The sequence below is a fragment of the Pinus tabuliformis genome, chromosome 2_1 (assembly GCF_031772625.1).
Source record: "Pinus tabuliformis cultivar Carrire ecotype Pingquan chromosome 2_1, CPIR1, whole genome shotgun sequence".
Classification (NCBI taxonomy): Eukaryota; Viridiplantae; Streptophyta; class Pinopsida; order Pinales; family Pinaceae; genus Pinus; species Pinus tabuliformis.
The window spans coordinates 839,272,452-839,288,340 of record NC_142299.1 but is presented as its reverse complement, the minus strand read 5'-3'; the positions used below and the strand labels follow the sequence as shown (position 1 = coordinate 839,288,340).

The 15,889-nt window shown below is 38.2% G+C and overlaps 1 protein-coding gene across 1 annotated transcript; it reads left to right on the top strand.

The window, feature by feature from the left end:
• The first annotated feature begins 5,423 nt into the window (after positions 1–5,423).
• Positions 5,424–8,993, top strand: LOC149203275 (uncharacterized). Its single transcript, XM_089401814.1, has 2 exons — positions 5,424–6,671; positions 7,695–8,993. The coding sequence occupies exons 1-2, from the start codon at positions 5,424–5,426 to the stop codon at positions 8,991–8,993; spliced, it is 2,547 nt and encodes an 848-aa protein (XP_089257940.1).
• Positions 8,994–15,889: the final 6,896 nt, after the last annotated feature.

Sequence of the window (15,889 nt, the reverse complement as noted above, 5' to 3'; positions counted from 1 at the left end):
AGCCGCACTTGATTCCATAAGCATGTAGTTCCTTACCCTGCCGGAGAGCCGCTGAATCACCGCATATCAAGAGAACATTTACGACAGTAATCACATTGGGCATCACACTGTTCTTCAGCATTTGACGAAAGATCTCGAAGGCCTTCGTAACATGCCCTTTTTTGCCATTCCCAACAATCATAATACTACATGCAATGACATCTCCTTCACAATCTTTGTCAAACACTTTGTTTGCGTCCTCCACATAACCGCATTTAGAATACATGTCCATTACAGCAGTCCGCACAGCAGCGTTGGAACCAAGCTTGCCTCTGACAATGTAGCCATGAATCTCCTTCCCCTTTCGCAGAGCTGCCAAGCTCCCACATGCCGGCAAAACCGATACCACAGTTGCCGAATTGGGCTTGTGTTCCTCCACATGTATCTGCCAGAAACATTCCTTTGCTTCGCTATGAAACCCATTATGCACAAGTCCAGCAATCATAGTTGTCCATGTGACCACATCTCGATGGTGCATTTCCTTAAAGCCCATTATGCAAAGTCCAGCAATCATAGCTGTCCATGTGACCACATCTCGATGGTGCATTTCCTTAAACACTTGGTTTGCATCCTCCATAGAACGACACCTGCAATACATATCCATAAGCGCACCTCCCACAAATACATCAAGCTCATAACCAGTCTTGATAACCTGCCCATGAATCTCCATCCCCTGTTGCAGACCCATTAAGCTTCTGCATGCCTTCAGCATGATTGAGAACGTAAAATTATCGAGCTCCGTGTTCATCTGATTAAAATTTTGCACAACTGAAAAAGCAGTCAAAGTGCAGTGCATGCTTGCCAGATGCGATGCGTGGCGAGGGATAATGAATCAAACACTTCAAATCAACAGTTAAAAATGTCTCGATCGAATGGAGCAGGGTACCTTCATACACTACCTTCAACAGGGTAGCTTTCTTACCATTCCCATTTAAACCCTATGCTACAATTATTGCAGTCCAAGCCACAACGCCCTTATGAGAGATGTTATCAAACACTTTCCTTGTAAGTTTAACATTTCCGCAGTTAGTATTTATGTCCATGTCCATAAGGGCAGAACATACAAATACTTTGGAATAAAATCCCGTTTTGTATGCATGGAATTTCTTGCCTTCTTGCAGAACTTCTAAGTCGGCACACACAGGCAGAATATCGAGAAATACTAGCAAGTTTGGTTCGATGCCATGTCGTTGCATTTGATGGAAAAGCGATCACTGCTATCCACAAAGTGGCACTCTTATTAGAGCTTTCATCAAATACTTTATGTGCAACCTCCATACTTCCGCATTTAGCATACATATTAATGAGTGCCCAACGCAGAGAGACATTGGTCACAAAGCCACACTTGATTCCATAAGCATGTAGTTCCTTACCCTGCCGAAGAGCCGCTGAATCACCGCATATCAAGAGAACATTTACGACAGTAATCACATTGGGCATCACACTATTCTTCAGCGTTTGACGAAAGATCTCGAAGGCCTTGGTAACATGCCCTTTTTTGCCATTCCCAACAATCATAATACTACATGCAATGACGTCTCCTTCACAATCTTAGTCAAACACTTTGTTTACGTCCTCCACATAACCGCATTTAGAATACATGTCCATTACAGCAGCGTTGGAACCAAGCTTGCCTCTGACAATGTAGCCATGAATCTCCTTCCCCTTTCGCAGAGCTGCCAAGCTCCCACATGCCGGCAAAACCGATACCACAGTTGCCGAAATGGGCTTGTGTTCCTCCACATGTATCTGCCGGAAACATTCCTTTGCTTCGCTATGAAACCCATTATGCACAAAGTCCAGCAATCATAGCTGTCCATGTGACCACATCTCGATGGTGCATTTCCTTAAAGCCCATTATGCACAAGTCCAGCAATCATAGCTGTCCATGTGACCACATCTCGATGGTGCATTTCCTTAAACACTTGGTTTGCATCCTCCATAGAACGACACCTGCAATACATATCTATAAGCGCACCTCCCACAAAGACATCAAGCTTATAACCAGTCTTGATAACCTGCCCATGAATCTCCATCCCCTGTTGCAGACCCATTAAGCTTCTGTGTGCCTTCAGCATGATTGCGAACGTAAAATTATCGAGCTCCGTGTTCATCTGATTATAAATCTCCATAGCCTCGGTTTTACAGAACCCATTCTTAACATAAGCTCTGAGCAAAGCATTCCACATAAACATAGTCCGCTCAGAGGCCTCATCGAATGCCGCCCACGCATCGACAATGCTTCCACAGGCAGAATAAAGATAAACAAGCTTGGCAACCAAGTAGGGATTCTAATGAGCCCCTGTGATTCTCATGTGGGCGTGGACCTGCTTGCCTTCTTTCAATAATTTCTGGACAGTGCAGCAATCCAGGAGTATATGGTAGATTTGGGTATCCACAGGGATTTCTCTACTGAAGGAAGTCCATCGAGTGTAGAAGAGCTTCATCAATCAGCCCTTCTCTGCACAAAAGAACAAGAATAGTGCTTGCCAAAAGCCAGGAAAAAGCAGTGAAAATATCTTCAAGAGTGACATAAAAGAATGAGAAAAAACAAGGAAAAGCCGTGAAAATATCTTCAAGAGTGACATAAAAGAATGGGAAAAAACAGTAAGGCAACTTAAATGATATTTGGAAAAAGCAGTCACACTTCAAATCAATGGTTGAAAGTGTCTCACCTGATCCAACGGAGCAAGGTAAAAGTGTTGACGATTGTTGATGCATAGGAAGGCCTATCGGCCTAATTAATATTAAAAACATTTAGAAAAAACTAAAAAGACAAAAATAAGCTCAAAATATATATATATATATATATATATATCAAAATTTTAAAAATATACGTCCTTTCCAATTAAAAATAAATAAAAAATAAAAAAACATTTTAAACTTACAAAAAAATGTGCTTTTGATTAAAAAATTATTATTATTTTTTTTATTAAATTTTCATTATTTATTTAAAAAAAAACAAACCAAAAAATAAATTTTAAATATAAATTTATTATTATTATTATTATATATTTTGAAAAAAAAATTCATTAAACAATTTTAATAAAAAATATTAAATTTTATTTTATTAAGCAATTTTAATAAAAAATAAATTTTAAACAATTTTAATAACCAGCCGCGCCACCACCGGGCGGTGGGTGGGCCCTTGGGCGATTCCGGGAATCACCCAAGGGCGCGCCCGCTACACGATGGTGGCGCGGCCGAGGGCCGATTTTTTTTTTTTTTTAACAAAATTAATAAATAAATAAATAAATTTAATTTTTATTAAAATTGTTTAATAAAATAAAATTTAATAGTTTTTATTAAAATTGTTTAATGAATTTTTATTTCGTTTAATAAAAAAAAATTAAAATTGTGATAACATTTTCTTATTCTTCTTTTTTTTTAAATATTTTTAATAAACATATTTATAATTAAAAATTAAAATTGTTTAATTTGGGCGGAGGGCCACCAAATTTTTATTTTTATTTTTTTAATAAAAAAAACCAACATTAACTTTTAATTTTTTTTAATATTTTTTTTTAATTAAAAAATTAAATTTGTTTTAAGAAAATTAAAATATTTTTTATGATTTTGTATTTTTAAATAAAAAAATAAAACAAAATTGTTTAAGAAAAATTATAAATTTTTTTAATAAAAAAAAGATTGTTAAAAAAAAAATGTAAATTTAATTAATTAATTAATTAATTATTTTTATTTTTATTTATTTTTTATTTTTTAAATATAAATTGTAGGTTTAATTTAAAAAAATAAAATAAAATGTAGGTTTAATAATTTGTATTTTTAGATCGCTGCTGCGCGCGCGCCTGAAGCCTGCGACCGAGCCTGCCTGGAATCGACTGATCGAGCTGCATCATGGATCCTCCGGATCCGCCTGGTGGGGATCCGGAGCTGCAACGAGCTTTCTCAAACCTGGTAAAGTCTCTCCCTCCGCAAAGACCTAGACCAACAGCAACAAAGTTTGTGAAGAAGCTGGATGTATTACAGGAAGTTCATCTGCCTCCGACCATTCCTCGCATGGCAGCCATTTCCTTAGCAGAGAAAGGGTTAATCGGGCAATTTACAGGACTATGGCCATCACCCAAAACAGTGCAAAGATGGGTCGAACGAAACTGGTCGGACAAGATCCAGGGCAAAATATCCATCAGATTCTGTGGCAGAGGATATTTTACCTTCCATTTTGAAACTAAAGAGGATAAGGATCTAATATTCAGAAACGGGCCTTACTTTATGGATTCCAGGGGCCTCTATCTCAATAAATGGACCCCGGATTTCGATCCAGAACTTGATATACCAAGTGCGGTTCCAGTCTGGGTCAGATTGCCTCATCTCCCACTTCACTGCTGGGGGGACGATTCGGTTAAAGCAATAGGAAACGCGGTTGGAAAATACATAGACCGCAGTGAACCCAAAGACAACATGCAGGCTTGTGCGCGGATTTGTGTTGAAGTTGACCTGGGCCGAGGACTGCCGGAAGCAATCAAACTGAAAGTAGACGACTGGTGCCATATTCAGCAGTTGGATTACGAACAGATACCCTTCAAATGCAAGGTATGTCACGAATACGGACACTTTGCAAATAGATGCACAAAAGTAGTTAATGTAGAATCAGAAGAGCAAGATGGGCAATGGGAAACTGTAAAAAGGAAAAAATCATCCCCTCCCCTCAAATCAACGGACTCTGAAGCCCCTGGCCCTTCCCATCAGCACCCTTCCCATCATCATCCATCCCTACAGCATCCTTCCTCTTCCTCCCAGCAGCCTCCTCTTCAACACCCCTCCTCTCCTCCTCGGATCTCCGATCCTTCCATCCCTCCATCTTCTAATCCCTTTGCGACCCTCTCTGAGGAAGAAACCGTGCCTGATTTCCCCTCCTCTGATCCTCCTCTCCATCCCTCTCCCCCTCACATCTCTCAACCCTCCCCTGATACCCCCTCCACCAGGATTACCAGAAGTTCTTCAAAGGAACATGGAGCGCCCAGTGATGTCCCCAAAAAGCATGGGCCTGGCAGAAAATCGGCCAAACAACAGAGAGAAGAAAGTACCCAGAAAGACATCGCCATGGGCTCTCAGACTCCTATAGAATCCTTTATTCTTGGACACTCGGATAAAGAAAATAATAACAAAGGCAAAGAGAGGCGAGCACCTCTCCATGTAACCAGTAAACCATGATGAAAATACTATCCTGGAACAGTAGGGGATTAGGGCACCCCTCCAAGATAGTAGCCCTAAAGGACTTAATCCAAAGTGAAAACCCTGAAATCGTTCTTATCCAAGAAACAAAGCAAGATCAATCAGAAATTAATAGAGTCATCAGCCAGCAAAAGCGTTACAGTGGATGTGCAAGCGAAGCAAGAGGAGCCTCAGGTGGCATTTTAACCATGTGGGATAGTAACAAATGGATCTGTAACTCCACCAGAATACATCAGAACTGGATCCGTGTCAATCTAGAAAACAAGACAGATGGATCAACGGTAACAATTTACAACATATATGCTCCGAATCAGTACAGAGAGAAAGAAGTGTGTTGGAACACTTTGGAAGCAAGTATAGAAGAAGAGCAGGACAACAATCTCATTATAGCAGGGGATTTAAATCTGGTATTGCATGCTAACGAAAAAAGAGGGGGAAATTTCAACCCAGATCCTTTCAGAAACCGACTTGAGAGCATTATGCAGGAGCAAGATCTGGTTGATATCAGACCCAAGAACCGCAGGTACACCTGGAGCAATAGAAGAATAGGAGTCGGCAATATCATGGAGCGTCTTGACAGGTTCCTCATAAGTATAGCTTATCTGTCCACCTTCACTACTGGTCAGTCAAATATTCTCAATGTCTCCGCCTCTGATCATTATCCAATAACGCTTACTCTGCACAGTCAATGTCAGCTAGGACCTCTTCCTTTCAAATACTGCTCCATTTGGAATCGTATCCCTGCAGCAAAAGACGCGGTGCGGCAGGCTTGGATCCAACACGTGGAAGGCTCCCCAACTTATATTTGGGAGACAAAATTAAAGAGAGCAAGACAGGCTCTAAAAAACTGGGCAAAGAATAATTACCAAGAGCCTGAGTTGAGCAAAAAGAAAATTAAGCAAGATCTAGAGGAAGTGCAACAAAACATTGAAGCCTTTGGGCTGTCCCAGCATGCCAAAGAGAACGAAACAAGACTATACTCTCAGCTGAGACAAACTATAAGGGACGAAGAAACAAAATGGAGATTGAAGTCAAGGCAGCTCTGGCTGCAGGAGGGAGATAAAAATACTTCTTATTTCCATAAGCAGGCTACAGTTCGAAAGGCCAGAAATACTGTGAACACAATCAGGGATAATGAAGGGAATAGCTATAATACCCAGGACTCTATAAAGGAAGCAGCCACCAATCATTTCAAAAACCTTTTGGCTGAGGATAAAAGTGAGGAGGATTACTCAAGTTTGTTACAGCACATGTTCAAAGGAGTCACACAAGAAATGAACAGCAGTCTCAAGAAAGAAGTAGAAGAAGAAGAAATTCAAAAAGCAATTTGGAGTCTACACCCAGATAAAGCTCCAGGACCAGATGGGTTTTCAATCAGCTTTTACAGAGAGTATTGGCAAATGATCAAAAAAGATCTCCTAAAGATGATACGCTGGGTTTTAAAGAAAGGCAAAATGGGGGGATTTACCAACTCTACCTATCTAGCCTTAATCCCAAAAGAGAACAGACCTTCCACTTTTTCAAGATTTCGGCCAATATCCTTATGCAACTCAGCATACAAAATAATTACAAAAATTCTGTCATCCAGGCTCAAGCCTCACCTCCCTTCTCTGATCTCAGAAAACCAAGGGGGCTTTCTTCCCAATAGGCACATTTCTGACTCCATACTTCTTGTGCAAGAGGCCATTCACTCAAGCATAAGCAGAAAGGAGAAAGGGTTTGTCCTTAAGCTGGATCTTGCCAATGCTTTTGATAGGGTTAGGCATTCCTTTCTGTTTGCTGTCCTTCACAAAATGGGATTTGACTCCTCCTTCATCACAATGATCAAAGCCTGTATTTCGGACCCCTGGATCTCCCCTCTGATCAATGGGAGGCCGTGTGCTGCATTCCAATCCTCTCGAGGCCTTAGACAAGGCTGTCCCCTGTCTCCTTACTTATTTATCCTCATGGCCGAGTCTCTTAGCCAAACCTTGGACTTCAATCGAAGAATAGGACTAATCACTGGCATCAAATTTGAGCAAGGTACAAAGAACATCAACCACTCTCAATTTGCAGATGATACCCTCTTAATAGGAGGAGCGTCCACCACTATAGCAAGGCGCTTTAAGAAGATCTTAGACCAATTCATGGAATACTCAGGAGGGAAGGTCAATCAGTTAAAAAGTTGTATATATGGTTGGAACACATCAAATCATACCATCCATAGCATTGCAGGTATATTAGGAGTCTCCTACAAACTAATCTGGAATCACTTCACTTACTTAGGGATGCCAGTAAGTATGGGACCGCTGAAAGCTGACACCTGGAACGAAATCCTTGACAAAATAAAGAGAAAAATCCAACAATGGGGCACCATGTGGCTGAACCCAGCAGGACGACTTGTACTTCTAAAATCAGGTTTGGCCTCTCTTCCCATTTATCGTTTTTCTTTATACCAAGCTCCTGCTGTTTTTCACCAGAAAATGGAAAGAGCTCTCAGGCATTTTCTCTGGCAAGGAGGGAAAACGGAAAAAAGAAAATTCAATCTTGTCAGTTGGAAGAATGTCATTCAGTCTCAGGAAAAAGGAGGATTAGGAATAAGATCACCAAAACTGCTGAATTTAGCACTTGGAGCTAAAATAATTTGGAGAATGATCACAGGGCCCACAGCATGGTGGAAGAAGGTTTTAGAGGCAAAATACTTGAACAGCACAAGGCAACAACTCCTGGACACTAATATTCCCAACAGAGATAGTACAAAAATTTGGCAACTCTGCAAGAAAGCCATATCCTTTATGGCTCAGAATATCTCAAAGGTCCCAGGAGGGGGGAGCAGCATCAATTTCTCCACAGACAGAATCCTAGGACAGCATCCAATTGGATCAAAAATGGAGGCAATCCCTGCCATAAATTGGCTCAATGGTAAAGGAATATTGTATTTGGCTCAAATATCACAATGGGACAATCACTCTCAAGCATGGATAGGTTGGAAATTCCCGGATTACCCCAGAGAGCTAGAGACTAGTCTCGCTGCCCTAAAGAATCTCCTACACAGCAAAGCTCCGACCCAAAAAGGCAAGCAAGATGGTTATCGTTGGGACCCAACCGGAACTCAATACACGGCCAAAGCTGGTCACCAACATTTATGTGACAGCACCTTCCCACAGGACATATGGAGCCAATGGAAACTGGTATGGAGAGCAGAAGCACCCCCTAAAGTCAAATTTTTCATTTGGTTGCTCCTGAAGGGGAAAATACTAACAGCAGAAAATTTAAAAAAAAGAGGCATAATGGGACCGTCCAGATGTCCAAATTGCTGTAGATCAGAGGAAACAATACAGCACCTGTTTATAGATTGCCCGGTAGCTGAAGAATGCTGGAGAAAGATGGCCTCAATCGGGGATGCTCCATGGGAGCCTAAGGCAACTATTGCAGATACGATTTACAATTGGAGGAAAAACTGTCCATGGAAAGAGAAGAAGAGCAAATTGACGCAACGGATATGGAACACCATACCACTAACCCTTCTTTGGCGCATCTGGTTGGCAAGAAATGGAAAGGTCTTTCAGGAGAAAGGCTGTAATACCAGAGTTATGTGTCACAAGGCAAAGATCTTAGCGGTGGAGACAATCACAAACCACACCAAAGGCAAGATAGAGGCAACTAATTACAGCATGGAAGAGAGAGATCTGATCAGTTATGTCCAAGAGAATATAACTAGCGCTCAGGAATTAAGCCAAGGAAGGACACAAAGGAAGAGGAATTTGCGAATTGGTTGAGAAACTGTAATAGGTTCTACTTATTCTTTGATGGCGCTTCTAAATCAAACCCGGGACAAGCAGGTGCAGGGGGTCTAATATGCAATGCTAATGGTGAGAAAATACTTCAATTCGAATGGGGACTGGGAGAGATCACCAACAACAGGGCAGAGGGATTGGCATTGTACCAGGGCCTCACTCAGCTAATCAAATTAGGGATAAGGAAGGCAATAGTGTTTGGGGACTCAGCAATAATCATTAGGCTCATGGCGCAGAGGCAGAGCACGCCGAACATCCTTCTACAGCAGATAAACTATAGGAATCAGATCCTTCACGACTCAATGGAAGAAGTCAGCTATTACCACATCCTTCGTGGACTGAACAAGGAGGCGGACAAGTGTGCCAACAGGGCATGCGAGCGCTCCAAGGGTAGTCTGTGTTGTAATAACAATCCCTCTTTCCAACCGTTACCATGAATATTCCACATCTAGTCAACATTAGGTGTACCGCAGATGATAGAATCTATGACAACAGACAAATAATCAGTGCAGGTGACAGAACAGGTATGGTAGATAGGATTTGGATCAGAAATAAGATTGGGAGATCTATTCAGCGCATGGGAATCAAGCGAAGTGCAGGGGAAAATCGTCCTAGCAGACAGACCTCTTATGCAAATCAGGATATGCATTTGACCATGTGGTGGAGCATTGGGAGACGTAGACGGGCTTCTTCCCGCCCTCACAGCCTGCGGATAGTTTCTATATATATCCTGGGTGGCATGATCCACCATTTCAGTGAGAAAGCTTGTGCCCACGAGCATCAGAGTATAACCGCTTCCGTCTATCTCCAAGCAGCCCGAGGCAGCTATCACAGGGTTCCTGCGCGAGCTGAGGCCTGTAATAAGCAGAGAGCTCAGAGACCCTGCGTTAAGGAAGCGAACAGTACAGACAGGAACTATCCAGCGTCAATGGATCGCCCAGAAGAATGTTTCCACTGCAGAGATCTACAGGCAGAATTCGAGGAGTTGCGAGCACAACAGCGGGCCCTGGAGGATCAAGTTCGAAGTCTGGAAGCAAGGCTTGAAGATCAATGCAGAATTCTTCATGAGAAGTATCGGGCCGAGATGAATCTTTTCTTACACAGAGTCCACTCTTTACATGAGCAGTTTAGCAGCTTGGCCAATAGATGTAGCCATGCTGAAGAATCGATAACTGTCCTCAAGTTCATGATGGACAAAAAGTTCAAAGATACTCCATCCTCTTCTAGCGCAAAACAGAACGAGCCAGACCCAAACCCAGAAGCATCCACAGCAAGGAAGATCAGTCACATAGAGATTGATTAATTATGTTTTGTAGTTGTAAATTTTGGTGTTTGCAGTATGTAAGGATTTACAGTAGTATAAGAAGCCTCAGAGGCAGGAATACTAGAACAAGGATCAAGGAAGGGAACCTTTTTGTAATTCCTTGGATCCAGAATGCTCAGGAAGCACTATATGTATGGCGAACTGCCTCTCCTTTTTTTCAGATCAATATATAGCAACCGAACTTTGTCTAAAAAAAAAATAATTTGTATTTTTAAATTAAAAAAAAAAAATGGTTAATATATATATATATATATATATTTGTAATTAAAAAAAAGATTGTTTAAAAAAAAAAAATTATTTATTTATTTTTAAATAAAATATGTATGTTTAATAAAAAATAATTACATTTTTTCTTTTTTTTTAAATGCACTTTTTTTTATTTTTCTTATAATTTAAATTTATTTTTGTTTTTTTAATATTAATTTTTCCATTTTTTTTTTTGCTAATGTTTTTTTTTCACTTACGTATATTATTTTATTTATTTATTTAGTTATTTATTTTTCAAATTCTTTTATTGTTTGTGAGATACTTTTTTGTTTTTAACATTTTTGGGTTTTTTTAATATTAATTTTGTTAGTTTTTTTAATTTTTTTTGTTATTATTCTATGTTTTTTTTTAAACTAGTTTGTTTTTAATTTTTATTTATTTTTTGCTTTTTTCCTAGTTTTTGCTAATGTTTTTTTTTTGTTTTTGTTTTTTTTTTTGTTTTTTTTTTTTTTTTTTTTTCTCAATTTTTACTTACTTATATATATATATATATATATGTATATAATTTTTTTTTATTTTGTTTTTTTTTTCCAAATTATTTTATTGTTTATGAGATAAAAAAAATTTAACATTTTTTATTTTTTTATTTTTGTCTTTATATATATATATATATATATATTTGTTTTTTAGAGACAATTATTTCATATGGATTGAAAATTTAATTAACGATGTATAAATATGTAAAATATCGAAAATGCAAAATATCGACCTCCTTCTTTAAATATGCAAATCAATAAAAACCCCACTACAAAAAAAAAAAAAAAAAAAAAAATATGAAGAAGAAGATCACTTCCAAAATTATTAAATTTACAAAATAATTATTTACATTTCATACATTAGAAAATTTAAAGTCAAAAAATAGGTCTTTTAAAAAAAGGGTGTGATGCAGAATAACCATTTTTTTAAATCAGCATGAAAATCACTACCATTCTAAAACGCAATGTACATAAAAAAAATTAAAGTGCCAAAAACTATGCTCTAAAAAAAACATGTGTGTTCTGCATCACCCCTTTTCAAAATCGGGTCACTTTTTTGCTATCTCTACAAAACAGGTAACAGTATCAGTTCCCATTTCAAAGTTTACATTGTTGAGACCAATTCAACTGAGGCCAAAAGCTCCAGCAAGACCGAATGTGGGGGCTGCACTATTTGTCAGGTTGTTGGACAACATGCGATGAATAACTGTCATTTGCTTCAAAAGTTCATCCAGACACCTTAGCAGTTGTTGTATTACTTCTACAAATCGGTGGGCCACGATGAGCACCATTGTCGTAGAAATGAGCTAATGATGTAAAGAACACCTACATACCGAATGCAAGTGGAAACTTGGCCTTTAGAGCAAGCTGTTAGAGGAGCACGCGGAGGTTATCAGGGATGAGGACGAGGCCGAGGAGGAGGAGGGCCTGGTAGAGGCTGGGGATAGCTTATTTGTTACAATTGTGGAACACCAGGGAACTATGCGTGGGAGTTTCAGAATCAGGCAACCCGTCATTTCAATACTGCATCCAATTTGAGCACACTATAGAAGAATGCCTAGTGTTGATAGCTAAGATGCAGAAGAAGAAGGTGCACCCTTAACAACCTATGCAAAACTTACAGATGATGAGATCTGAGCCTTATGAAGAAGATCAAAGTGTAAATATAGTGCTGAGAAGTGAAATAACAATCGACGATGATAAAGGTAAACAACCTGAAGAGGATGGATGGGTCCGCAAGGCCCTAGAGAAGGAATTGGATTTTGATCTGGCGCGCACTAATTAAATCTTTATGGAAGCCAAGAAAAGCTTCATTGAGGCATCCACCTTAGGAAGTTAGGACAAGATGAAAGACGCCAACGCGCCTGCAGAAGTTGACCTCTCTGTGCTTACTATGTTTCTGGAGACCTGCATAAAACTGCTACGTAATAGAAAAGCTATGGAAGGCCTGCAGGAGTTGATAAACAAATGTGCTAGCAAAGAGAACGTCCCTAATGAACACCAGGTGGTCAGAAAAAGTGGAAAACATAAGGCAAGAACAAGGTGTGAGATGAGGCTCACTGCGCGGATAGGAGATTATGAGATGGACTAGGTCATCTTGGATCTGGGTCTGATGCGAACGTACTACCAAAGAAAACATGGGAAAGAATGGGGAGACTCGCACTATAGTGGTCTCTGGTTCAGCTCAGAATGGCGAACCAGCAGAAGATCATCCCTGTGGGACAATTATATGGAGTAACAATTGATATAGAAGGTGTGAGTGCAATATCTGACTTTGAGGTGATATAGATTGTTGACGATAGCAATCCATACCCCCACACTCCTGGGAATCGATTGGGCCATTGACATGAATGGGGTCATCAACTTGAAGAAGAGGACAATATCCTTTGAAAGGAAATCGCTTCGAGTTGTAGTTTCATTGGACCCTGCAGAAGGGGAGCACTACATTGAACCAATCCGTGATTATGAAGAAAGTGAGGATGAACTTGACCAAATCTACAAAATAACAGAGCAAGACTAGGACTGGATCATTCCAGTGACAGTTGGATGGATTGCATGGGTCCGTGAGAGTTCCGACACCTTTGATTCATATGAAGAGTTGGAACATTGGAAGAACCATTTGCATTAAGTATCCTCATTGCGATGAAATATGATGACAAAATCATTGCGTTGTGTTTCATCGGAGGTAAGGAATTTACCTTATTATGATGGTTTAAATGACGTGGATAAGTTCTTAGATGCATTTGAACATGAAGTCCTTGAGGATCACCACTTCCAAGCAGTAGATTTGACACTATGCGCTATGCCCGCACGATGGTGGGGTAAGCACAAGGAATTTTTTTATGGATGGCAAGATTACAGAAGAATGATGAGGTTATGGTTTGGGCATCCTAACACTATATTAACTGAGAAATATAGCGGGAAGGATGATCCGTGCGATCACCTAGCTAAATGGACTAAAGCATGGGGGATAGAACCGCAGCCAGAATGGGTACACATATTCTGCCATACTTAGGACACAATTCCCATGAACTGGTATTTGGAAACTGAGCTTTGCCATGGCACCGGAGTGGGTTATATTGAGGGAAGGGTTCTTATTGACCTTCAGCTTTGAGGACAACTTTACAAGCATCGAAGAAGCTCTATAGGAGATTAAGGTAGTTATCTTCATAACGCTACAAGAACCTATGGAGTGGGTCCAACTAGATTGGAGCACCCAGTTGTACCATGCGTTGGAATGCTATAATGTGACCGCTAAAGAGGAGGATGAAGATCGAAGAAATACTAACATTCCAGAGGCAGAAGGGCATCACGAAGTCAAGGGCCTGCAAATAGACAACCCGGACATCACCATGTCGTTGAAGACGAAGCAAGTAAACATTGTTACTAAAGCAGAACCTAAGTTTGCAAAGATTGGAGATTATTGGGAGGACACTGCTGTGCATAAAGTTGCTGAGTTACTCCGCGAATACCAGGATCTATTCCGTACCAAGTTTTCAGATTTGAAAGGCATAATTGGCAATTTGGGCATTATGAAGATCACTTTGAAGCCGGATGTGAAGCCTATTAAGCAGATGGTGGGAATCCAACAACCTTAAGAGTATCTATTTAATCATACTCTTAGGGAGTATTAGTGAAAAAGTAGATACTCTTAGGGAGTATTAGTGAAAAAATAGATACTTTTAAGGATTATGTAGTTGTTGGATTCCCGCCCACTCTTCTTAGTTTTGCTCCGTCTTTGTCTAGACCTTTTTTTATTAATATAAATAATTGTTATTATTATTAAGTATTATTATAATTATTATGAATATTATTAGTATTATTAATACTATTAATATTAATATTAATTGTAAATACTAGTTTAATAAGCTTACGATTTGGTCATTTTAATAATACTATTACTATTACTGTTAATATTAATATTAACATTAATACAAAATACTAATATTAATATTATTAATATTGATATTTCTATTATTAGTATTAATAATAGTAATAATAATACCTATTAATATTAGCATTAGTATTATGAATATTAGTAATATTAGTATTATTAATATTAATTTTAATATTAGTATCTAGTAATATAAAATTTGAAATCTATTATTAGTAATATGAATATTAGTATTATTAGTATTAGTATTTAATAATATTAAAATTTAACTAGTTTAAAAAAGAAAAAAAGAAAAAGAAAAAGAGAGGAAGAGTAATAAAATAATAATAATAGTCAGTTTATAAATTGAAATAAATATTATTAATATAGCCATTGAGATAATAAGATAATATATTAATTAAGATAAATATAAATAGTTTCAAGTATAAACTTTTTTAATTTTATTAATATTATACAAAAACCCTAGTCAAATATAACTGTTGGGTTAATAAGTTGACATTCAAAAAAATATAGTTATTTATTTATATTGATTAAATAAACAATTAATAAAATAACTAAATATAATTAAATAATATTAAACTTTTCCCTCTTCTCCCCTGGTCAAATATAGTCGTTCTTTTCTAGCTGTTAGGTTGACTTGTCTCCCTATTTAACCTTCTTCCTAGATTTGTTTCTTCATCGCGTCCTGAAGATGAACCACACTTGTTGGTTCGAAACGCAATGTGACTTATTCTGAAAAAATATTTTATAATTAAAGGAAATTGTTAAAGAGGAGTTATAGATATTGTTGAATGTGAATTTCATTTACCCAATATCAGATAGTCAGTGGGTCTCACCATTAGTAATTGTTTCAAAGAAAAATGGAAAATGGAGAGTATGCAATGATTATAGGGAATTGAATAAATCTACCTTGAAAGATCATTTTCTTCTTCCCTTTATAGATCATGTCCTTGATACATTGGTAGGGAAAATGTATTTTTCATTCTTAGATGGTTTTAGTGGATATAATGAAATCCAAGTAGCTCCAGAAGATCAAGACAAAACAACTTTTACACGTCCATGGGGAACCTATGCTTACTGGGTGCTTCCTTCTGGATTATGTAATGCACCTACAACATTCCAAAGGGTAGTTCTAGGCATTTTTTTGATCTAATTCATGATTGTGTGGAAGTTTACATGGATGATTTTACTGTCTATGGTAATTATTTTGAGGAATATCTTGAAAATTTAGAAAAAGTTTTAATTAGATGTAAAGAAACAAATCGCTCATTAAGCCATGATTTTTTTTGCGATGTTCACTGAGGGAATTATTTTAGGTCACCATATTTCAGGAGATGGAATTAAAGTGGATGCATCTAAAGTAGAAGTTATTTCCAAATTATCAATTCCTATTTGTCAACGAGATGTTAGAAGTTTT

What these genes read in the sequence shown, in the direction of transcription:
- LOC149203275 (XM_089401814.1), top strand. Translation starts at nt 5,424, where the DNA reads ATGTGGGATAGTAACAAATGGATCTGTAACTCCACCAGAATACATCAG. An exon ending in TCCTAAAGATGATACGCTGG is followed by an intron (nt 6,672 to 7,694) that starts GTTTTAAAGAAA and finishes GTTTTTCACCAG; the next exon opens with AAAATGGAAAGAGCTCTCAG.